This window comes from Daldinia childiae (assembly GCF_008694065.1).
Source record: "Daldinia childiae strain JS-1345 chromosome Unknown Scaffold1, whole genome shotgun sequence".
NCBI classification, from domain to species: domain Eukaryota; kingdom Fungi; phylum Ascomycota; class Sordariomycetes; order Xylariales; family Hypoxylaceae; genus Daldinia; species Daldinia childiae.
In genome coordinates, this window is record NW_022984642.1 from 2,554,052 (window position 1) to 2,578,505 (window position 24,454).

General features: G+C 47.8%; 8 protein-coding genes across 8 annotated transcripts; 4 read left to right on the forward strand and 4 right to left on the reverse strand.

The window, feature by feature from the left end:
* Positions 1-183: 183 nt before the first annotated feature.
* GL218_00663 (putative RNA polymerase II transcription factor B subunit 1) lies at positions 184-4,058 on the reverse strand (the record flags this gene model as incomplete). Its single annotated transcript, XM_033577095.1, has 6 exons — positions 184-736; positions 834-1,295; positions 2,063-2,300; positions 2,519-3,075; positions 3,202-3,859; positions 3,914-4,058. The coding sequence occupies 6 exons, from the start codon at positions 4,056-4,058 to the stop codon at positions 184-186; spliced, it is 2,613 nt and encodes an 870-aa protein (XP_033441917.1).
* Positions 4,059-5,776: 1,718 nt separating this feature from the next.
* On the forward strand, positions 5,777-8,948 carry GL218_00664 (2-oxoglutarate dehydrogenase, mitochondrial; the record flags this gene model as incomplete). The annotated part of the gene is made up of 5 exons (XM_033577096.1): positions 5,777-5,915; positions 6,087-6,460; positions 6,514-6,859; positions 6,970-8,349; positions 8,404-8,948. 5 exons carry the CDS (start codon positions 5,777-5,779, stop codon positions 8,946-8,948), a joined length of 2,784 nt encoding a protein of 927 aa, XP_033441468.1.
* A 667-nt stretch (positions 8,949-9,615) lies between these two features.
* Positions 9,616-11,561, forward strand: GL218_00665 (uncharacterized protein; the record flags this gene model as incomplete). The annotated part of the gene is made up of 4 exons (XM_033577097.1): positions 9,616-9,751; positions 9,805-9,971; positions 10,099-10,581; positions 10,650-11,561. The coding sequence occupies 4 exons, from the start codon at positions 9,616-9,618 to the stop codon at positions 11,559-11,561; spliced, it is 1,698 nt and encodes a 565-aa protein (XP_033441469.1).
* A 372-nt stretch (positions 11,562-11,933) lies between these two features.
* On the reverse strand, positions 11,934-12,470 carry GL218_00666 (uncharacterized protein; the record flags this gene model as incomplete). The annotated part of the gene is made up of 2 exons (XM_033577098.1): positions 11,934-12,223; positions 12,290-12,470. The coding sequence occupies 2 exons, from the start codon at positions 12,468-12,470 to the stop codon at positions 11,934-11,936; spliced, it is 471 nt and encodes a 156-aa protein (XP_033441470.1).
* Positions 12,471-13,065: 595 nt separating this feature from the next.
* Positions 13,066-14,496, forward strand: GL218_00667 (uncharacterized protein; the record flags this gene model as incomplete). The annotated part of the gene is made up of 6 exons (XM_033577099.1): positions 13,066-13,186; positions 13,239-13,336; positions 13,407-13,420; positions 13,479-13,905; positions 13,969-14,089; positions 14,159-14,496. 6 exons carry the CDS (start codon positions 13,066-13,068, stop codon positions 14,494-14,496), a joined length of 1,119 nt encoding a protein of 372 aa, XP_033441913.1.
* Positions 14,497-14,863: 367 nt separating this feature from the next.
* GL218_00668 (tRNA wybutosine-synthesizing protein 4) lies at positions 14,864-18,374 on the reverse strand (the record flags this gene model as incomplete). Its single annotated transcript, XM_033577100.1, has 8 exons — positions 14,864-14,986; positions 15,080-15,406; positions 15,460-15,750; positions 15,802-16,051; positions 16,233-17,535; positions 17,599-17,960; positions 18,012-18,232; positions 18,291-18,374. 8 exons carry the CDS (start codon positions 18,372-18,374, stop codon positions 14,864-14,866), a joined length of 2,961 nt encoding a protein of 986 aa, XP_033441920.1.
* Positions 18,375-19,411: 1,037 nt separating this feature from the next.
* GL218_00669 (Autophagy-related protein 18) lies at positions 19,412-20,911 on the forward strand (the record flags this gene model as incomplete). Its single annotated transcript, XM_033577101.1, has 3 exons — positions 19,412-19,472; positions 19,568-20,792; positions 20,863-20,911. 3 exons carry the CDS (start codon positions 19,412-19,414, stop codon positions 20,909-20,911), a joined length of 1,335 nt encoding a protein of 444 aa, XP_033441921.1.
* Positions 20,912-22,126: 1,215 nt separating this feature from the next.
* Positions 22,127-24,366, reverse strand: GL218_00670 (Dual specificity protein phosphatase PPS1; the record flags this gene model as incomplete). Its single annotated transcript, XM_033577102.1, has 3 exons — positions 22,127-22,455; positions 22,576-24,033; positions 24,096-24,366. The coding sequence occupies 3 exons, from the start codon at positions 24,364-24,366 to the stop codon at positions 22,127-22,129; spliced, it is 2,058 nt and encodes a 685-aa protein (XP_033442360.1).
* Positions 24,367-24,454: the final 88 nt, after the last annotated feature.

The following is a 24,454-nucleotide window of genomic DNA, read 5'->3' on the forward strand; positions in this document are numbered from 1 at the left end:
GTACAGTGATTATTCAAGGGGAAAAAAATAAAGAGAAAAGGGCCTTGGGGCAGACGCCGTCTAAGTTCCGTCCTAATACCTCCGGTCTAATACCCCTGTAACTCCTTATTTTCCCTGCGTCAACACCTCGTGATCCTCGAGGGGACATATAGACAATCAGACAAACCCGCGTATTACATCACCTCATATAAATGTGCCCGGGTACACGTTCAAGTGATACTCGCAGCAGCACAGAATATACCCAACCTTCCGCCAGGCACACCTCGAACACCACTCTGATCCGCGTCGCTGGCCTCGCCCAAGGCCAGTTACCGTTGAGAAGAGACTCCAGCGCTGATCCGCCGGTCGCCTGCAAGCCTTGCAGACCCATGGCGTGGGGCGTCTAGAATTAGGGCGGGCCTGCGACGGTCGTAGGACCGGGCGCGCGCCTGAGTTGCACTGGGCAGTCCTGTCGGCAAACGCCTGCTCCATCACCGCGTACTCCTGTTCCTCCTCTGCTGTCAGAGGTATCTCGCTATAGTGTTTTGGGCCTGGGATATCATGCGGTGGGTATCCGGGCCTCTGCGGGTATGCGTGGACGTCGACGGTTTCGACGACTGGGGGCGAGTGCCGTTTGCTGGTGTTGCGGAGACGGGGGATTCTAACGCCGCTTTCACTGCTGCTACTGGTACCGGCACGGACAGCGACAGGTTCGGGATTTTCACCGCTCTTGCCACTACTACCGGGTTGGCCGTCACTACTGTGTGTTAGTTGTAGCAGGAGTAGTGTGTAGATGAGGCAGATCGTTAAAACTAAACGAAGGCTGCCGGCGTAGTTGGCGCCTCGGTGGCGACTCGGTACGACTTCTACGACTCCTGAGAGTACTCGCGCCGGATTCTTTGTGTTTTAGCAGGGACGAGATGTCTGACGTTGACACGGTACTAGCACCACCGCCATTACTGCGCAACGTCGCTCTGCTGCGCTGCTCGGCAATAGGTGCAAGCTCGGTACCGTGGCCATACAGGAACGGTGTCTCGAAGGCCGCGATCTGCGAGAGCGGAGACTCCGAGTTGGGGTCTATAGGCGTGGGGCACGGCGCCGGCGGAGTGACGGGCCTAGCTACCAATGGAGATGCCGCGCTTGAAGATGGGGTTGAGATTTGGCGAGGAGACTTCGTACTGCCGCTGGATTCAGATACCCAGGTTGCATCGTGGATTGAAGTCTGAGAACTGGGAACACCCTCGGAGGAGTCCTTGTGGTCCCATTTGGGATCAAACGGACGCTGTTCTGGAGTGACTTTGGTAGTGAGGTTTAATCTATTAGAGAGGGGGATCCGGGATTTAGTAGATAAGTGGCGTCTTTTGAAAAGGGTACGCTTAGAAGTGGTGGTAGTGGTATTGTCCATGTTATTTGTTATATGCTAATGTTAGTGTTGATACTTTTGCAATGATTAGTATCAAGATGATGATGATGATGATGGTTGCAAGTAAAATCTACGCCGACTTTCTGAGGGCTAAGAGCAGAGAGCAGAGCACTTCTGAATGATGAGAGATGCTGTGATAGGAAGATGTAGATGTAGTTGGATCGATTCTAAGAATTGTATCTTTTGCTCACGCGACATCAATCGGTACCTCTTGAAGTCATCTGTCATCTGTTGTATCTTTTTAAGGTTGCGCCTGCTATTCCTCGTTATGTCGTCGTGGTTACCATCACCGATTTTTACCCGCTTGGGGGAAGGTGTATAAACTTTAATAAGAGGTAACCATCAAAGGGAAGCCCCTTCTACATAACCTAGTTCTCGGTCTACATCTTAGCAGGGCAGTTAACATCGGTCAATTACTTAAAAGTACCTACCTACTTTCACCGACTATATAAAAAAAAAAAAACTGAAGTCGAATTGCATATTTTTATGGAACCATCTTAATTGTAGAAAATATGTTATTAATCGACGTTTGAAAGACTGGTTGGTATCATACTATAGGTAATTACGGAGGCTAACCCGTTATGAGAGCATGTTTCATGCAATCCCTTTTCCCCATCTAACCCAAATTGAAACGCCCCAATGCCTATGCAATTCCCTCACCGCTCCGTGCTGACCTGGATGCCTTCCGCAGCCAGTGCTCTCTGATAATCGGCTATAGCCTTATCTAGAGATTGTATCGTGGGCTCCATGAGCTTAAGAACCGCTTCTTTACCGCCACGAACAGACTTAGAATTGAACTTGATCTTTCTCTTGGTCTGTTCGTAAATTCGTATAATTTCATCCTTTCTCTTCTTGATTTGCGCTTCTCGTGCCGCCTCGGCCTCTGCCGCAACCGCGTCTATCTCTCTTTAGATCGCTTAAGAGCTTCGGCTAGATATCCAAGCTCGATAGCCCGGTCCGGGTCACCAGATAGGAATGTCGACCAGAACTGATGTAGGAACTCTATGGTAGTAGCATGGGTTAAACTGCAAGAATGTGCGATATCTGCGGGCAATCCCATAGGTGAAGCATCATCCGTGTCATGACCGAATAATTGAGAGCGCCTCTGTCCCATACTCTCGAGGATTTGTTTTTGCGCACTCTTTCGCGATGCTCGTGACCCTACATGAGGAATTCTCCCTCCCTCATCTTCGCTATCACTATCGTCATTGATACCTAACGAAGCGTGAAGATCGACCCCCCCAGCACTATACGTGTTCAGGCTTCTCACATCACCTTGTATATCCTTGAGTACCTCCGATGTGTTCTGCTTCGCATACACCGCTGCAGTTTCGGAGATGGTGGCGGTCTCGTTCGAGGAGAAGAACCTGCTTTGTTCTTTGATGTTTAGAATTATGCGGTTCTCTTCAATATCCCCCCGTAGATCGCGTAGGGCGAGTTCTCGATAACTGTCGTCATCTAATTCTGCCTGCTGAGTAGAGTCATTTTCGAACGATACAACGGTACTCAGTAGCTTTTCGCTGATGCTGTTTAATGTTTGAATGATGGGGACATCTTTTCTTCCCCTTGGTCGCATCTCAACATCTTTCCGGTTACCGCTCCTAAAACCACCCTGGTTCTCTTCGTTACCTTCTATATCAATCATGTGAGGCACATGCTGCGCCAGAAACTTGCTATTGAAGGCCTTGATGTCATCATACTCATCATATTTGTCGAATATTTATCAGGGCTCTAAATCTGTGACGCGTTCTCCCCTTAGTTTTTTCGATAACTTGCTGAGGAAGAACCTCATCCAAAACTTATCCTGCTCTAGGGGCGGCACATTCTCATTGTATATGCGTTTGACGAGAGGGTGCTGACTGAAAATCATCTGCATCTGCTCGACACTGAACTTTAGCTTTAATTCACTGGGTTTATCTGGATCTGTGCTCTGCTGTGCGGTAGGCCGCACTTGGGCCAAGACATTGTAGGGTCCTTTCTTCTGGCTATTCTCAATGGCATGGGACCGGAGCAGATTGATCCTCGCGGTCCAGAATTGTGTGTTAAATGTAGCATCTGATATGGAGTCGGGCTTCATCCTGCGACCTTCCATATACATCTGAGAGAGGTTGCGATCCGCCTTCATAAGTGATTGCTGTAGCGTAATGTCGCTCTTTAAAGCGTCGTCGTCGAATAAAAGCGCTGCTGCTGACTTAGATACGGCAGTATTAGCAAATGTCATAGACGCCGAGCCACTACCCCCAGTAGATGTCGTAGCTGCTCGCGGGACACTGGGGTCATTATTCTTAGTCTCAGCAAGAATTTTGGATAAGAGATCTCTGATAACATTGGCTTCTGCCCTTGGATCTGAGGGAGAGTTGAAATGGAAGAGGTAGGCCACCGGCTCAGCATTTTCCGAGGGTTTATCAAATATCTTGAGCATGACCTTGGCAGCGGTGTCTGGTGTTTGTTGTAGATCTAGGCAAGAAATGATAAGTCACTAAGAATTGTGATTTTTGAGAGAGTACTTACTGGTGATATTTGATATCTTAAGAGATATCGTCGCGTGCACCATCGGTGCAGAGTTCGGGGTCCAGATGACATTTTTCCGGTCCGGGGTGAGGGTGAGTATGCCGTCTTTTTTCTTGTAGGCAGCAGCACCTGTCGGAATTGCCATCGTGCAGGTGTGACAAGATAATGAGGACGACAAAGGAGGACTATTATTTCAAGATGGAAAAACGGTCAACTACAGGATACAGTTGTCTCTAAAGACGCTAATTCGATCCTAACTCGACCTTTTAGATGTGTCGGTTATGGTATCCCTTTTTAGAATTAATTACTTGATAGATACCGAATGAGAAGTGATATAATCAAAAGGTGCCTAAAAGATCGGGATGGTAATACTACGGCGCACTCATACGGCAAGGCTCCTGTACTGGGCGCTCGTTCTTAGGCTACCCCTAAGATCTCTTGAGTATATTACGTTTTTGTTGCTAAAGAAGTAGGTGAGTTGAGATTCCGATGCGATTGACCTTGGGATGAAGAGTTTAAATGTTTGCTATAGACAAAAAGACTGTTTCAATGAAAGGCTGTCTATATGTTAGGTACTTTTGTACCTAATACTCATAATTTGAGGCTGAGGACCCCACATGATAGCGAAAGCCACACCACCTAAGCGTGAAGATAGGTACATTGTACTTAAGTATCCCGGTATAAAGAAGCATTTCAATTGGACATTTTATTTCAAGATGTACAGCTCAGTAACCAAGATGCCAAGGGTTACTAGCTTCTATGACGACGTGTCGAAACGACTTCAATTATTGGCACCGAAGCATCGAAACAATTATGGAAACAAATATCTGTACTATATAGTATGTATGAGCGGTGTCTTTACCGCATCTTTATGACTCCTACAGTTTTACGGGTCAACGGGATCTAGTGTTAAGTGTTTAATGATTTTGATAGTTTCATATCGCCTAAGCATCAACTCCAATCAACGTGGAATGCGCTCATTACCTTGTAAGTAGGTATGTACTTGAGGTTCATTTAGGAGGTATCTTCTATTAATGAACCTAGCTAGGTACCTAGTACATGCTGTAACCTCCAAGCTAAACTGAGCCAACTGCCGTCTCGTCCTGTGACACACATTGCGTGGATTAATCAGCGCCTTGATAGCAAGCCTTGTGGACGGGATGTTGCTGTGTGATTGTTCTATAAAAATAAGTGTGATATCGTATAAATACAAACTAAGTTATTTGAGCGATTAAAAAAGCCTCGATTGTAGAATCTATGTTAAGTGTTAAAAAGGTCTACCATAGCCTCGGTGGTTTTAATGATTTTTTTTTACGGCAAGAATCGGGCCTTTCTACCGAATTAAAACGTCAGGATTCAAGTGGCCGCCCTAAACCAGCCTAACCCAACTGTGTTCCAGAAGCCGAATTTAGCCTGTAAATTTAAATTTAATGTTTAACTGCATGTAAACGACAGCCGAACAATACGGTCTAAAAACATTTATAATACTGTTTAATCGTATAATCGGCATTACCGGGTCTTCTTGGCTCTAGATCTGCGACCGGGTGACGACAGGGGCAGGGGCAATCGCAGTCGCTACTATGTACGTTTTTTCATTTTCTCCAAACTTGGGGGAGCATGACCATTCCCAGTCTATCCCAGTTTCTCTCCTCCAGCACCTCAACTCACTAAGGTACTGTTCAAACTAGACTTACTCCGCCGCTCCTTAATCTCTTCTCGAGATAATAGCATCTCGTCCTTTGGTAGGAGTTTAATAAAGTCGTTTTCTAGGGGTTTTACATGCCCGAGTAGACAGCAAGTTTGTCATTTTTTCCTATACGATCCTAATACATTTTATAGCTGTCGAAGCATCAGCCTGGCGCCATGCTGAGTAGCACCTCCGATCTTCGAGCAGCCAGCTTCTTAGAGCTAGCTGCCGTACCTCGAAATGTATCTCCCAATCCTCGAGATGTTTCTCCCTTAGCGCCGCTCGTCGTCCTCTCGCCATCGCCTCCCAGAAGAGGTATTCCTCTACCACGACGTCGGCACCCTCTCCTAATGACAACTTCCTATCCGGCAACACTGCCAACTAATCGATGAGATGTATCTGCAGTGGAAAGAGGATCCGGAGAGCGTCCATGTGTCATGGCAGGTCTACTTTAAAAATATGGAGAGTGGCGACATGCCTATCCAGCAAGCTTTCACCCTCCTCCCACTCTCGTTCCCAATGCGACTGGTGGTGTTGGGCCAGCCGTGGGCGTGGGAGTCGGTCATGGCTCTGACGTTACGAACCATCTGAAAGTACAGCTACTAGTCCGCGCGTACCAGGCTCGTGGCCACCACAAGGCCGATATCGACCCTCTTGGTATTCGCAACGAGCCAAGAGGTTCTTCGAATACTAAGATTAAGGAGTTGTCCCTCGACCACTACCAGTTTACCGAAAAGGATCTCGATAAGGAGTTTACCCTGGGCCCAGGTATCCTCCCGCGCTTCAAGCGAGAAGGCCGAGACAAGATGACCCTCCGCGAGATCATTGCCGCTTGCGAGAATACTACTGCGGGTCCTATGGTGTCGAGTTTATTCATATCCCTGATAGGGCTAAATGCGACTGGCTGAGGGAGCGCGTCGAAGTTCCCCAACCCTTCAAGTATTCCATTGACGAGAAGCGCCGAATTCTCGACCGTTTAATCTGGAGTTCCAGCTTCGAATCCTTCTTAGCTACGAAATATCCCAATGATAAGCGATTCGGTCTGGAGGGTTGCGAGACCCTCGTGCCCGGAATGAAGGCGCTCATTGACCGAAGTGTCGACTACGGTGTTAAGGATATTGTCATCGGAATGCCTCATCGTGGTCGTCTTAATGTGCTCAGCAACGTCGTCCGCAAGCCGAACGAGTCCATCTTCAGCGAATTCGCAGGTACTGCTGGTGCTGAAGATGAAGGATCAGGAGACGTCAAATACCATTTGGGTATGAACTTCGAGCGTCCTACGCCGTCCGGCAAACGAGTTCAGCTTTCTCTTGTGGCCAACCCTTCTCATCTTGAAGCCGAAGATCCAGTCGTTCTAGGAAAAAACCAGAGCTATCCAGCACTACAACAATGATGACGACACATCGAACTGCCATGGGCGTATTACTACACGGTGACGCCGCTTTCGCTGCCCAGGGTATCGTATATGAATGTCTTGGTTTCCACTCCCTCCCGGCCTTCTCAACCGGTGGAACAATCCACTTGGTCGTCAATAACCAAATTGGTTTCACCACTGACCCTCGATTCGCTCGTTCGACCGCGTATTGTACGGATATTGCCAAGGCTATCGATGCGCCCGTCTTCCACGTGAACGCTGACGATGTTGAGGCCGTGAACTTCGTCTGTCAATTGGCTGCGGATTGGCGCGCCGAGTTCCAATCCGACGTCGTTATTGATCTCATCTGCTACCGCAAGCACGGTCACAATGAGACGGACCAGCCCTCCTTCACTCAACCCCTGATGTATAAGCGCATCAGTGCCAAGGACCCTCAAATCAACATTTACGTAGAGAAGTTACTCCAGGACGGTTCTTTCACGAAAGAGGACGTTGAAGAACACAAGCAATGGGTATGGGGTATGTTAGAGGAAAGCTTCGCTGCGTCTAAAGATTATCAGCCAACATCCAAGGAGTGGACTACATCTGCCTGGAACGGCTTCAAGTCCCCCAAGGAGTTGGCGACTGAGGTTCTACCACACATGTCGACCAGTGTCGACCAGAAGACTCTGGAGCACATTGGTGAGGTCATTGGCTCTACTCCTGAGGACTTCCATGTCCATCGCAACCTAAAGCGTATCCTACAAAACCGCACTAAGTCGGTACTCGAGGGTCAGAACATTGACTGGTCGACCGCCGAAGCTCTCGCCTTCGGTTCGCTCGTCACTGAGGGCAATCACGTTCGTATTTCCGGCCAAGATGTAGAGAGAGGTACCTTCTCGCAACGGCATTCCGTCTTCCACGACCAAGAAACTGAGAACACATACACACCCCTGCAGCACGTCAGCAAGGACCAAGGCAAATTCGTTATCTCTAACTCGTCCTTGAGTGAGTATGGTGCTTTAGGTTTCGAATATGGTTACTCGCTGTCGTCGCCAAATGCATTGGTTATGTGGGAGGCACAATTCGGTGACTTTGCCAACAACGCGCAATGTATCATTGACCAGTTTATCGCCTCTGGCGAAGTGAAGTGGATGCAGCGAACCGGTCTGGTCATGTCTCTCCCCCACGGTTATGACGGACAAGGCCCCGAGCATTCTTCTGGCCGTATGGAACGATATCTGCAACTCTGCAACGAAGACCCTCGCGTATACCCGTCTCAGGAAAAGCTCGAGCGCCAGCACCAGGATTGTAACATGCAGATTGCGTACATGACTACGCCTGCTAACCTGTTCCATATTCTTCGCCGACAGATGCACCGACAATTCCGAAAGCGTAAGTTATTCATACGAGATCTACTATGTTGTATATGATTGCTAACTGTTATAGCCCTAATCATCTTCTTCTCCAAGTCGCTACTACGACACCCTCTAGCCCGTTCCAACATCGAGGAATTTACTGGACCTGATGCTCATTTCAAATGGATTATTCCCGACCCGGAGCACGAAGCTGGTAGCATCAAGTCTCCCGAAGAAATCGAACGAGTCATCCTCTGCACTGGTCAGGTGTGGGCGGCGCTTCACAAATACCGCGCCGACAACAAGATCGACAATGTTGCACTCACTCGAATTGAGCAGCTCAACCCCTTCCCGTGGGAGCAGCTTAAGGAGAACTTAGATACGTACAAGAATGCCAAGACCATTGTCTGGGCTCAGGAAGAGCCCCTCAATGCTGGTGCATGGAGCTTTACTCAACCGCGTATCGAAACACTCCTAAACGAAACTCAATTCCACGACCGCAAGCATGTTATGTACGCCGGCCGAAACCCTTCAGCGTCGGTTGCCACTGGTCTAAAGGCTGCTCACAAGAAGGAAGAAGAGGAGTTACTAGAGATGGCGTTCACAGTGACGCAGGATAAGCTAAAGGGCGAGTAGATGGAAAGGAAACCAAAAAGGTAAAGCATTGACATGAGGACGGGGCGAGCATTGTTATTTTCATGTTTTTTTATTTTGTGTATAAGGCGGCCTCGGGGACCATAATCGAGGCTACATAGACGGGCGGTTGCTAATGGGGTTTCCAACTACCGTAATGAATGATTTTGAACCTTCAAACCATGTGTCTGTTGTGTGATTTTTACCCGACGCCGAGCGTAGAAACTGCATATGCAGACTATCTATTCCCCGTGCGGAGAATGAGCATCTATCGGACCGGGATGTTCGAGAGAGGTCATTGCTTTGCCGAGTATCATACCCAAAGAGAGCTGGGGTAATGATAAGCACCTTGTTTCTCAACTCTGATTTGCCAATGATGGCAACTTGCTTTATCTTCGATATCACACATGTCAGCTCTGTGACGAAATTCCGTTAGTACCAACAGATAAATTCTGCAATGATACCAACCACCATGTCTTGGAACGAGATTCGGATGGTTGCTTTTGTAAGATTTAGATATATGATACGGTCTCCGCGAACGTAGATGGTCGCACAAACAGCTTTCAAGGTAAGACTTAAAAGACAAAAGGTGTCTACTTCGTATACGTCACCATAGGACCTAATGGGATAGTATCAATTGAAGCAACAAATCCCTCTTGTGATCATAGTAATGGATTCGTTCACCTTTCGACAGCGGGGCCATGCTATTAAGGAAAAGACTCGAACTCGACTGACGGATTGGGATAGTTGGAAATTGCCTAAGCAGAGTAGCAGTATTGCCCCGGCTCATATATGGACAAATGCTGGTACGTCTATCTTCATTCCGTACTATTTATATGGCCACTAACCCGTATAATAGACCAAGACCCGGTCCCGGAAGAGAAACAGACCTGGACTAAGTGGGCGTTCATTGGATATTGGTACTCTGACTTGGTGACTGTGTCGACATGGACTGCGGCCAGCGCTATAATGACGACTGGCTTGACGGCTACTGACGCTGTTCTTATTGTTCTTGTTGCAGCTATAGTATGTATATTCCGGAGCTATTCTCTTAAACCCCTTATACCCCGTTATCTTATTCAAGACTGCAAGCTCTCAGAAGACTCACTCAACACCATATCAATATACATCGTGCTTATTAATGTTACCGTAGTGCAATGCGATCCCGACAGTCCTTAACGGTGCCATCGGCGCTGACTTACACATTCCGTTCCCTATCGCCTGTCGAGCTAGCTATGGCTACTGGCTAAGTTACTTCTGCGTTGTGACGAGAGCCATCCTAGCACTCTTCTGGTTCGGCGTTCAGAGCGCCAACGGGGGGACCTGCGTGACGGCCATCATCACCGCCATCTGGCCAAGTTACGCGAGACTCCCTAACAGACTACCCAAGTCGGCGGGTACCACGAGCCAGGGGCTACTGAGTTACTTCATATACTGGTGTATCCAGTTCCCCTTACTCATGATCCCGTCGCATAGGCTGCAGCATTTGTTCTGGATCAAGACGGTATTAGTCACGCCGATGGCACTGGCGATGGTTATCTGGATCACGGTAGTAGCCGGTGGACAAGGCGATTTCTTCTACGCACCAGCCACGGTGTCCGGGTCTACTCGAGCATGGCTATGGCTATCGAATCTAGTACGTACCTACCCAAAACAACCATAACCTCAAATATTCATACATCTCATCCCGCTAACCACCCCCAGACCAGCGTAACAGGCGGCTACTCCACCCTCGCCGTAAACATCCCCGACTTCTCGCGCTTCAGCAAGACGCGCGGCGCCCAGCTCTGGCAACTCCCCTTCATCCCCATCTTCAAAACGCTCGTCGGCGTCTTCGGCATCATCTCGGCCAGTGCCTCGAAAAAAGTATACGGGACCGTGTACTGGTCCCCGCTGGAGATCATCGGCCAGTGGCAAGGCTCGCCCGGCGGGAGAGCAGCAGCGTTCTTTGCCGCGGCGATCTGGCTGCTCGCGCAGGTTTCGGTGAATATCAGCGCGAACGGCATCTCCTTCGCTAACGACGTCACGTCTCTCGCGCCGAAGTGGTTTAACATCCGCCGCGGCGTGGTGCTCGTCTCGCTGCTGGGCGGCTGGGCTTTGTGTCCGTGGATTATCATATCATCGGCTGCCGCGTTTTTGAACTTCATGAGCGCGTATGCGATTTTCATGGCGCCGATTGCGGGTGTCCTGGTCTGTGATTATTGGGTTGTTAAGAAGCGCCGGTATGACGTCCCGGCTCTGTATGATCCCGATGGGATTTATCGGTACAAATGGGGTGTGAACTGGCGCGCTCTGGTCCCGACGCTGGTTGTTATTGTCCCGCTTCTTCCGCCTTTGGCGAAGAAGGTTACGCCGCAGAATGTGGACATTAGTCAGGGGCTCGTGAACTTGTTTACGTTTAACTGGTTGTATGGGTTCTTCGTGTCGGTGGCTATGTACTACGCTTTGAATTACTTCTTCCCGGACGAGAATACGTTGATACCGAATATGGTTCCTGGAGTTGTTCCGGTTCTGCGCGCGGTTGACGCGGATGTAGAAAGTGGTTCGGCTCAGGATGAGAAGATGAGGGGGGAGGGTGAAAGCAGCAGGCCTAGGTCTACTTCAGTCGAGGGTTAAGGAATGATATTACTGTGTGTGTATTGTCTTGTTATGAATATAGGGGATATCGAAGAATAGTTGGGTATATCTTAGAAAATATCTAGAAGCTAAAAAAAACCCTAATATTAACCCACGTCTATAGTAACGGATTTATGAAGTTATTTTCCTATCCTCCAAATGGTGCCAATTTAGTAGTAATTAAATTATGCCAAATACCCAGATCTCCCTACCACAGCCAATATAGAGCCACGATGCACTCTAACCACTATAGCAGGCTTCTTCGCGGCGTCCGCCTCACAACGTCCTTCCACCCGCGAGCATCCCCGGGGGCAGGGATACTTAGGATCATTTTGCCACGCGAATAATGGATCCGTCTCGTTCGTCAGGACATCAGCGATCAGAGCACTTGAACTCGGTAGTCCTGACGATCGCTGGAATACCTCCGCGGACGGGATCTGGATCTGGTCCCAACCACGCTCCACGAGCGTGTCGATCGATGTACCGTACACGTACTCCCTGAACCCGGCGAATCGCACCGCAGATGCGCACATCGGGCAGCTCTCGGCGTTGGTGTATAGCGATAAGTCTGCGAAGGCGGCGAGTGCCTCTTTGGGTGATAGTTTGTAAGGGCCTGGGGTCCGTTAAGATCTGTGTGCAATTGTTTATAGCTGCAATTTCTCCTGTAGTCGTAATTGTGAGCCTTGTTACACCAAGAAAGAATATATATATAATTCATATATACGTACCATGAAGTGTCGGGTTTCCAGTGGCGCTCCTACTGTTGGCGCCTGTGCAGACTAGCTCCCCCAGCCCCGAATTGGCCGTGTGGTTCACGATTACGGTTCCGAATGGAGCTTTGGGACAAGGGTGGGAGAGCAAGGTTGGCCTGGCGCATCCAGTAGATTCTCGTACTGACGGGGATGTCATTGGTAGATGTCGGTTCGCTGATGAGTGTCTGCTCGTGGTCTGCTCTCGGGTAAAAATGATAATGCCCTAGGCAGAGCCTTGAGAAACCAGAGTAGACGAAAACAGCTTGGATGATTGATAGTGGCCGCATTGTATCTTATTATTGATAAGTATTGCTAATAGAGGTTAGAATTTGCCTGGTCTATTGGTATCTAGAGGAGCCATAGGATGTTTATATATCTGGGTATGCGTATGTGTACGTACGTGTGTCATGAACATAATTTACACCTAGTCACTAAGTTACCAACTATCTATATCCCAGCAATGATGATATACTAAAGAAGGGAAGATATTGTTATCATTCCCTGTTGTAAGCCATTACACTTTGATCTTCGTTGGAGACCCCCGGCCCATCTCTTGATACCGTATGCGGTGACTCGCATCACCGGCCATTTCCGATAGATAACCCATCCATGTTGTTGATAGAGCATATCAACGACGACAACAGACTATATTAATCATTGTCTCTCCCCTAGACGATTATGTCTCTCAGGACAAATTACATGCCATTATATAAAATAATTAAACTTGTATATAAATTTGAGAAGATTTCATAATGTCGCCAAGCGCTACTATTTCAGAAGCTACCTTCACGATCACGCCGATGAAGAAATCTTCCAACGATAAACATGACTATGGTGCAATTGTCAGTGATATAGACTTGAATAATATCAATGGTAAGCGCCACCACCCCCACCAAGTTATGGATCGGGTATTCAATATAGTCAGATATCGACGTCCGCCACCTGGCAGACGCTATCTGGACCCATAAAGTCATTGTGGTCAAGGGGCAGAAGGGCCTCGCACCAATAAAGCAATGGGATCTGGTAACACGCTTTGACCCCAATGCGCCACAGATTCACTCTCACGGTGATTTGAAGACTTTCAACAGCAAAGGAGGATTGCTTTCTGTAAGTGATTTAAGGCATTTTCTGATATAAGTAGAACAAATCCTAAAAATGATATAAGAAACATCGCGAAACACGAAGTAGTAGGAATACCGGGTGCCGAGAACGTCCGCCTAATTGGAAAAGGCTTCCAAGGTGAGGACCACTACGGCATCAAGAACAAGAACATCACAAAACCGCTCTCCCATGACTGGCATGAAAAAGAACTTCCACAAGACGAGTTCGAGAAAGGGAATACCCGGTTCCAACGATGGCATATGGACGCGCCGCTCTATGGGAGAGACCCGGCGTGGTTTACGACCCTGCGTTGTATAAAGCGGCCTACCGAGCCTCAAGTCAACATCCGATGGGATGACGGGTCCGGCCTCAGCATGAAGGTAGAGCCAGGCCTTACGGCATTTATTAGTAACGTTCAGATGTACGAAATGATGACGGAAGATGAGAAAAAGATGGCAGATCACAGCTGGGTCGAATATGCACCTCATCCGGTGAGTGGATTGTTCTATAGTTATGAATATTTAGACGGCTAGTAATTGCTGACAATAAAATAGTATATGTGGATAGGTGACTGTAAGGGGAATTCCAACGGACTTGGCCTTGTTAGCCAGGGTAAAGAGAAGGAACTTGAGAATCTAGGTGACTTCGACCCGAAGGATATAAAAACTTATCCCAGTACGTATCAAGGACATGCCTAACCCCAAACCCCTTCTCTAAGAATAAAATTATTGATTCTCGGCGCAGTGGTTTGGGTCAACCCCGTAACAGGCGAGAAAGCCTTCCAAGTCCACGGAATTTGCGCAAGGAGGCTATTCATTCGCTCATCCCCGACAGAAGAACCCAGGATAGTCGAAGACCTCGTAGAAATTAGGAAATTACTGAAGATTATCCAGGAAAGAGTGCTAAAGCCAGAATATATCTTGATCCCGAGTTTAGAAGAAGGGGATATTGTCATGTGGGCCAACTATCAGATGTTTCACACGGCAATCGACTATCCTGACTGGTTTGGTCCGCGGACTATGCATCAGGCCAACATCGCCTCGTCGGCTGGTCCGGTGGGCCCGGTCCCAATTCCGGTTTAAACCTGAGGTTTAATGCTTAGATATTTGCAGCAGTTCGCTTGGATGCTTCATATAGGAGCCGCAAAATCACATAGTGGGAGGACTAGCGTCAAAATATACTATATCTACAGTACCTAGGCATCTGTTTTAATATATGATGGCCCGCCGCCAGATTTAAGAGCGCGGCTTCATTTGAGTAAAATGGTCGCTCAAACTATGATATCGGCTTTATAAATTCCATGATACCTACTCAAGCTTGTGGCCGTTATCCCCCTTTACGTACCTACCGCCAAGTAACTTGAGTCAAGGGATATTTCGACATTTTCGATAGTCGTTTAGGTAGCGTGTCAAATGGGTACGTAAATCATTTATAAGATTGGCTAGTTCCTTAGTCAAGTGCTTTCTGGGCGAGTTCGTCTGCTAAACGCTTGATGTAAAAGTCCCGCATATCAGACGGTAGCTTACCGAAGCTGTTTGCGATGCGTGTAAGATCTTGACGGCCCTTTTCGTACTGTAGCGTTGATAGTTAGTGGTGGTTACGTGTAAAACAGCCTAGCTAATGGGAATGAATGGCAGTGTAACCGGATAAGAATTTAGAACTTACAGCCGCAAGATCCCGGTTTCCATACACATCCCTTCCACTCGAGTAACCGTTTTCAAGGTTACGGAAGAAGACGTTAACAGCGACCCCTAAATTACTCAATGGAGTTGCAGTATGCAGCCAAAGAGGTGGGAGGAACAGTATATCGCCAGGCTTCAGTACAGCCTCGTGAGGATGTGTTTCGGCAAGAGAAGATGATTCAAGTTCAGAAAATACATCTATACTCGAGCTAGATGAACCTGGAGCAAACGAGAGCTTGGTAACATCTGTCGGCGGGAATAAGATGAATCTTTTGGAGCCCACTATTTGGCAATATACGTTCGCCATAACCTGATATAATGTCAGCCAGTTATACTAAAAGCTAGACTCGCGATTCTGCTTACGTCGTAATGAAGCCACATATTAACTGGCCCAGTGATCCGCAACACGGAACTAAATTCGTTCTGTTTTACAAATGAGAGCGCATTGGGAAGTTGGAAATCCTCGGCTAGTTGCGGGAAGTCGATTTTGATATTAGCCGGCTGATCAGATGGGTGATCTCCTGAAAGGGCACGTAGATATAGCTTTTGACCATCTGAGATTCCCTGCATGATGTCTCCAAATTTCTTCGTGACATACGTAAAATTCTTACTGTTAAAATCCATCTTCTGGCTATCGGCTTCATGAACAACAACCTAGTGACATGATTAGATTGGGTCATATATGGAACCTGTGATAATCATTACCTCTCTACCAGGACCGAGTTGTTTCACGATATAGTCTGATGTCCAGGTCTGGGTACAATTTCCTAATTGGCTTGCCTCGAAAACCACAGGTTTCCCAGCCTTTAGCACTGCCGAAAATTCATCTGCTGTGTTGATCTGAAGCCTAGGTATGTCGACCTTCTCCACAGCCTCCCCGTTTGAAGAAGTCGAGGCATGATTCCGTTCTACCTCTTCCGTAAGTTCGACAATTCTTGAGTGTTTCCATATTCCCCTATTACTGTGTAGTGTCGGAACCCCCTTAGTAAAAGCCTTAGGGGTGTATCTTAGTGTATAACATCCCGGATTCCAGAATGTTCCCATGGAGAAACATGTAGCACCTCCGCCCATTACAACCAATTGGCCGTCACTATCTTGCTCGATTGAAACCCCTATAAGTAATGGCCTAGGATTACTGCGATCTGGCAAGCGGAAACGATTTATAATGCAGGCCGGAGATATCTATAATCAGGACGTCAAGATCTCGAGTGACTATGTCATTTGCGACGATGCCCCCAATTATAGTCAGATATCCTTCCGGAGAAATAAAGCCAGAGGCACCGTAGCGGTTGATTAGATCATCGGGATTATTGACTTTACGCATCTCCAGTGTCGGCGAATTAAGAGGATTTGAAGTCGATAAAACTGTAAATGAGATTATAGGCTTGCCATTTTCTGGAAGTACCAAAGCCCATCGCAAAATCTGCTTAGCAATAATGCCATCTCGAGAGATACCACCTGCCATCATACCATCAAATTGGATACCATCGTTTGCCGTGGAATGGGTTGGTCCTCCAAGACTAGCTAACAGGCTGCCAAAAACTGGTTCATATTCTGACCCCTGAATCTCGCACTCAATCCAACCCAAGCCTGGTCGATAGAGGAGGCACCCATTAAAAATGGATGATGCGTCATATTTACCTCCGACTAAAAGAGCGAGCTCTGAATTGCCGAGTCTTGTTATTCCGTGCCGATATAATGGTATTGGGAGGTCATCTACCCGTTGCCATTTATTGCTCCCTTTATGGAGGAGCCAGCAATCTCGTAGAGCGCTTGACGGAGAAGCCCTACCTCCCACCAGGAGGTTTCCGTAATCGCCTAAGTTCGTAATAGTATGGCACATGCGACTACTTGGACCAGTATGATGCGTCTTGACATCTTGTAGAGTCGACTCGCTAGCATAGAGATCATATGATCTTAATCGACTATTCGTCCCAAGTCCGAACGTGTTAGATAATAACTCTTCTCCTAGGTGGTTCTTTAACTTCATCGCAGCCCCAAATCGGCGTTGCCCGCGAGTACCAGAATATTCTCTGAAGTCGGCGTCTAAGGACAATATAGGGGCCTCGAAGCTCTTAAGATCCCTGGAGATGCTGGTAGCCGTTTGAGTTGTTACCGGATTTGTCTTGGCGATAACCACGCAGTAATGAGCAGCAAAAATTGCAAACTCTTCCCATTCATCAAAGGGCTCAATCTCGTCGAGCTTTCTCCTCTCATCTGCCGAAAGCCATTGGTCATCGGCCCATATTTGCCAGAGAGTGTCAACATTGACCTGTGACCAGCCCCTTTTGACGAAGCGATCCCGCTGGGTATTGATATCTGGGTAGTTGAAAACAGATTTCAGAGGAGTTTTCAACTTCTCAAAATGCGCCAGCATCGTCTTTGCAAACGGATTATCCTCGCCGTCTGGAATAATTTGCTCGAGTAGACAGAACTCGGCTGATATTTGTCAGTCCCTAGTAGTAATTCATGTACTAGGATAAATGTATCAGGATAACCTACCTTGCCCAAGAGTGCTAGCCCATTGAATGACTGAATTTGCGCCTTCGGTTTCCATATATGTAATGGAGACCTCTGCCACGAACATGAACTCGCAGCGAGCTATATCAACAACAGTTGAAAGCGCTCGTTCTATATCGGAGATGTTACGAAGGTCACAACCAATCTCGACATACTGATCGCTCTGTAGTACTACATGGTTTCCTACATTCGTTTTCAGCCCAGTTAATGGAGATCTGAGCTCGGGAGTGTCCTGGACGATCCGGCATTTCTTTTCTATCAAGTCAGGAAAATCAATGTCCACGAATTTGGCATTTTGACATTTGTCAGGGTATCTGGTCATACACTGCCATGGGAGCACGTCACTACTAAATATTAGAGACTGCATTGAAGATAACGGTGAGATAGAAACCTACCTTCCACAGCCTAGATTTATGACGACCTTCTTCTTCTCTGAAGGCCTTTCGAGGAATCGACGAACAGCAACGTCAATTACATGTAGTCGAATATAATAGCCTCGATTGATTAACGGAGCTCGCCGCTGGAACTTCTTTACAAAGAAACGAAAGAAGTGAGGCTCGTTTGGATAGTAGATGCGCTCTACACTCCGTTTGGATACGATACTACTGCTGTTTGTCTTGAGGGGCAGATTAGAAAATTAAGATGTTTGTATATATGGTAGAAACAAGACGCACAGCCATAACCAGATCGTCTAGGGCTTGTTGCTTTGTTGAACGGCCCGGGCCTTGTTGGCCATTGACTTTGGTAGTAGTAGCCATCCTAATTAAAGGAGGCACGTGGAAGAGTAATCCTGTATGTATGATTTTGTAGGAGTATGAGTAATGATAGGTTAGTTGAGAGTAAGACGATTTAGGTGAGTAAATCTTATCATATTTTGCCTGTAACTAGTTAATTTATCTTTGGATAAGACCGAGATGTATTTTCCCTTTACGTGTATTTAACATGTTAATATTAAATTTAACGCTCATTTTTATTTTTATAAATATGTCTTTTTCAAATATCTTTTAGTTAATTAGAATTGTCGCATTACCTAATTCAAAGATGAAAATTGTGCTAACTTTTTAACCCTCAAATTCGTCGTAGTTGGAAGGCTCGTCTTATTCGAGCAGTGACGCACCTAAGTCAAGTACCTACCTGACAAGGGCAGGCACTATAAAATGTACCTAGAGGTAGGTACGTGACTTAGTATGCGGTAGTGATCAGCACATGGGTTCATCAGCAGGCACGAGTCTAAAAGACCTAAGCTCCACAGCTACAGCGTAATAGCGCGTTATGTTAACGGTTTAAAAAGGTATATGTAACAATACGTACCCAGTGATTCCCCGCCTGACAATAGCATCTGATTGATGATTTCAGCCTTTCTCCCCCACCCAGAATCTAAATTCCAACCTCCTCGGATTTTTAGCATCTCCAGCTTTCCCCGAGTATTGACGAATCTAGGAAGCTTTAGGTACCTGTTACAACACATCATACACATCTTATCCAGCAGCCCGACTTCTCAGCTCTTTCCCTTACGCCGTCCTGACGAATGAAGCTATTACTCTAGCCTAACTTATTGATTTCCCTTTGTCATGACGGGGAAAGAGATACTCGAACTGAGACGGCTTTGACGCAGAGACCGCCTTTAGATTGGAGTCCTTTAGATTGGAGTCGGACTTACAGGCAAAGCTTCAATATTCATCATATTATAACTTTGGGTCGTTATAATCTAGTACATCTTACACCCAACTATTTAATATAGAGCTGCAATAGTTATTCCTATTTTCAGTCCCGAATCGCCCGTTCTACTTTAGCCATGTCGAACCCGGCTCTCAATTTCGTCACTTTCAACCAAGATCACAGCTGCCTAGCTGTCGGTATGTCGATTCTTGTCTTAACTCTGTCTCTCTCAGTGTAGTATATCGTAAGGGTAATAAGTCCTTAAGAAGCTAATAACTATAGGTACCTCGAGGGGATTTCGTATCTACCACACCGAACCGTTCTCTAAGATTTTTAGTAGCGATGATGGCAACATCGCTATTGTCGAGATGCTATTTTCGACTTCACTCGTCGCTTTCGCTCTCCCCTCGCCATCTTATAGTACAAAATACGAAGCGCGCCTCCGTTATATGCGAACTCACCTTCCCATCTGCAATCCTTGCCGTCCGCCTAAATCGCAAGCGATTAGCTGTTGTGCTCGAGGATGAGATCTATCTCTATGATATAACTACTATGTCACTCCTCACTAATATCGCGACCTCTCCGAATCCTGCCGCTGTCTGCGCATTGTCGCCTTCCCACGAACATTCGTACCTCGCTTACCCTTTGCCGAAACCCCGCGAAGATACACAGGATAAGCGACCTTCGCATGCGCCGCCAGCCTCGCTCTACGCTCCCGTAACGTCCGGAGACGTCCTTATATATGATACGTTGACTATGCGAGCCGTTAATGTAGTCGAGGCACATCGCTCTCCCCTGTCCTGTATTGCGCTCAACAGCGAAGGGACCTTGCTAGCAACAGCTAGTGAGACGGGGACGATCATTAGAGTATTCTCGGTACCCCGTGGAGAGAAGCTTTTCCAATTCCGACGTGGAACATATCCTAGCACGATCTATAGTATGTCTTTCAATATGGCGAGCTCGCTTCTCTGCGTGTCTTCAACTTCAGATACCGTACACATATTCCGACTTCAGCAGCCAGGGCCTAACGGTAACAACCCTGAGGCACAGAGCCCCACCTCTCCTCGGAAAGATCGTTGGTCTCGTAGTCGTAGCTATGATAGTGGGAACGACTCATCTAATAGCGCACAGGGCTCTCCACGTAGTGAGGCCGCTGACGTTCCAACATCGACGGCGAATAACCCCGTGGCGAATAGGAGGAGGCAAAGCGGGTCATTTAGCAGCATGCTGCGCCGTTCATCGCAGATTATGGGTCGCAGCGTAGCTGGCGTTGTCGGAAATTATCTACCACAGACTGTGACGGAGATGTGGGAGCCTCTGCGCGATTTCGCGTATATCAAGATACCAAAGAGCACGTCCACAGCACCACGCCCTGGCGGTAACCAACAATTACGCAGCGTAGTGGCTATGAGTAGTAGCAGCCCACAAGTTATGGTTGTTACCAACGATGGTGGTTTTTATGTCTTTAACATTGATATGGACCAAGGTGGAGAGGGCTACCTTGTGAAACAGTTCTCGTTCGTGTTACCACCTTCTTGTCTCTCTTCTTTATTCGAGTCCTAGCCCAACTAACCATTATACTTCTAGTGTCCTCGATAGCGACGATAAGCTCGATGCCTCTAATTATGGACCGTAGAGCAGTCATGCCGGCACGAGCAATCCTTCCAATTACTTGGACAGCAGAATCAATGAAGAAATAAGGGTAGCAGAGGAGGAGGATGACGATGATGATGATGGGGGACTCGGGGGTGACAATTGGCAGTACGTCACAAAGGGGAATTAGCATTCGGACGGCGTTAAATGGTTATGTAGTCGGGAGCATGGTGTTTTGTTCTCCCTCCTTTTATTAATTCCACAGCTCATCTCTGTACCACCGCGAAAGCCCTACTGTCTGAGAGCGATCATACATCCCAGAGAAGGAGGATTTGTATTTTGTGTGAAGGAGAGCGTCGTGTTTTTGCATTAAGCGTCTGGCGTCCAAGTGGCCTGGGTTCATAGCTACGAAGTTACCGAGTATCATCATTTACTTCTCAATACAGATTACTAATATTCACCGTCGAAGAGAACAAAATGTTATTAATAGTAGCAATTTGTTGAACGTACATGTCAGCATTGAGGTGGAACCAGTCTGGGAGTGGTATTTGTCCACTGTGGCTCAGTCCTAATCCCCTTGACAGTCTTATTATTTGAAGATGATATCCAGTTTCCGTAATCCCTAAACCCTTTGAATTTCCTTCCAGTCCAATCCATCCATACCTCACATACACGTACGTACGTGCGTACTACTTACTACAACAGTGCTACAATAAACGATTCAAACGTAAGTTAATGCTTCACCCCCAATCCAACCCGTCCTTCCATCCGTGAATGATCGAAATAAAAAAACTGTCTCTTCAAAACCCCACGACGCCGCGGCGCCAGTAGATGAACTGACGATGCAACAGGGCCCGGAGTAGGTATGTGGTGCCCCCCTGGTTTTCAGCCCCCTCCCCATATTCTCCCCCTTTGTCTGTATTTGAGAATGCAAAAATAAGTCGTGTCATACCGTCGTTAGAAGTGAAAATCATGTGGTTGCTTCCGCCTGGTCCGCTAACTCCGAAACGAAGCACAATCGTAAGCCAAGAAATAGAAATGTATGGGTACTGCTGTACACTTCGAGAGTCTGATTAGTCGAGTGTGGGCACAGACGATAATGATGAGTCAAACTCATCATCATTCTCGACTCTTCCGCTACTCCTAGTCGTGATTTTGCAGCAAATCACGCAAAGTTTATGACTTCCGAAGCATTGACTGTACCGTACCCTCAATGCTTCGAAATACAATATTTCGATCAGAGCCGGCTCTAAACATCTTATCTCGCATAAGGGCGATTCATCGATGCGATCTCCCGCGCGATCTCGCCCCACTCGAGTTCCCTTCGGATACCTCGCCCGGCATCGTGGACATTTTCAGCCCATTGACGTCTGAGCTGCAACATCTCCTCCCACTTAAGCAGCTCGTACACGAATCTTAGATGAGGCTGAATGATAACATTGAGCCGTCGAGCACGCACAAAGCAGTACGCCCGCGGGAATGAGAGGCTAAGAGACCGCATCACCTCTGCGATGCAGATGGTCGCGCTGCGGGAAACGCCGACGCGGCAGTGGACCAGGGTGGCGGTGCCGTTCCGTCGGCCGCGCTCTGTTTTGCGGTTAGCGAGCGGGTCTTAGACGAGGGGAATAACGTGAAAAAAAAATAATAATAACAAGGACAAGCTATATAATACGCTAAGGGCTACGGGAAAGTGGATAAGCAACGTACCGATGAATTCCAAGCACTTCTCGAACTCCTTGGTTAGAGGGTCGATGCCGTTGTCCTGAACCTTCTCGACCGCGAGCACGTTATCCGCGCCCCAGGACTCAAGGTCGCCGTCCCGCCACATGGCCGTCTCGCCTACGCTGAGGATCTGGTTGATGCCCATGGCCTTTAGTAGGTCCGGGTTGTTGGCGTGGCCGAGGTTGCCTAGGTACATGTAGTCGAGGATGCGGCTGGGGAACGAACCGTCGAGGGAGGCGAGCCACTTAGGCTCGTTGCGCACGAGGTTCGTAACTTCCAGCAGGCTCTTGTCGCTACAGATGGGGGATTCGTGGAGAAGACGGTGCGCGATCGTGGTTAGTAGGGATACGTCGGTCGGATAGGCGAAGAAGTTTCGCTTCATCTTTGTGTGCAAATCCATCCAGGCTTCGTGGACCGGTCGGCCGGTGCTATAGCTGAAGTATGCGATGCCGAGCATGGTGGACTCGGTATACCCATCAGCACAATGTATTAGAATCCTCCGCGAAGGACGCATCTCGACCTCGGTGGTGGAGGATGTATCGGACATGTTCGAATCACCGTCTACATCAGTATCCGACCTCAAAGGTAAAGTTCCGTGCGAGAGGTGCCAGAGCCATTTGCACGTATCCAAGATACCATCAGCTTCAGCGTGGGACCATGTCGGCGGAAGGATACTTCCAGACGAAGGGAAGTCGAGGTAAGGCTGTTTTACCTCATCGTTTGTGCCCTCAGCAATTGCTTGCAGCGCACCAGGGTTTAGTCGACCGAGATCACTGCATTCGATAAGGATATCATAAGATTGTTCCTCTTCTCCTGAAGGCTCGGGTGTTGGGCCCATCCACACATTACGCGATATCTCGGTTGCTTTAGTCATTGAGTACATCTCCAGTCGCTCTTGGTGGAAGAAGTCAACCACTGCACCTGTTAGAAGACCCTCCGAATTAACAGCAACGATCTCGCCATGTTTGTTTTCGAATTCTCTAAACGGACTAACACAAATAAATGTGTTATATTTCGGGATAGACTCGTATTTCTTCCTCCATTTAGCTTGCGCCGACGCGATTTCCCACGCCCACTTACGGACTAGACCAGCATCCTCACCATATACTATGATATCGGACGTTACGGCCGTCTTGGCAGCCTGGATCTGAAAGTTACGAACGGAGAACCCTTCTCTGGGGTCGACTTCGACGAATTCTCCATCGGAGCCCGGTTGCATAAACTCATTAGGTGCAAGTGCCCCTTTTAGGCGTGCAGTGGAGAGATCGCCATCTGCTTTCACCAATGTGATTCCACGTAAACAATTAGGTATCTGCCGTACAGTCTTGCTCCTCGATGCAAAAAAGGTCTGTTGGATATGATTGCTCGGATGCAATCCATGAAACCAAGGGAAGACTAGAGCGGGGTCTGGTAGAGGTTGTCTGGAGAGATAATCCACGGCGGCTGCTACGTCAGCAGGGTGGATCTTGTAGAGGCATAGAGAACCCGATTCCAGTCGTTCGAACTTCTCAGGCGGATACAGTAAAGATGAGCGGCGCCGTTCATTATGTCGTTCAGTCTCGCGCGGCCTGGTGATGGTGGTGGCGTGTTAGGCTCACGAGCGGGTGCTGGGCCGGTGGGACAAACTGGTATGTGTTTGTTAGGGATGGGCGCGGGCGCTGCGCTAGAAACCTGTTGGGCACTGATAGCTTCGAGCGCTATTGGGGCAGATAAGGTAACAATGCCAGATGAAGAACGATGTGGAGGAATTGGTCTGGGGAGAGCGACAGTCGTCATTGTCCTACTCATAGCAATGCCTGTTTTTTTATTTATTTCTATGTTATTTATGATGTAAGTTGATAAGTCTCGGCGGTGGCCGTGTGCC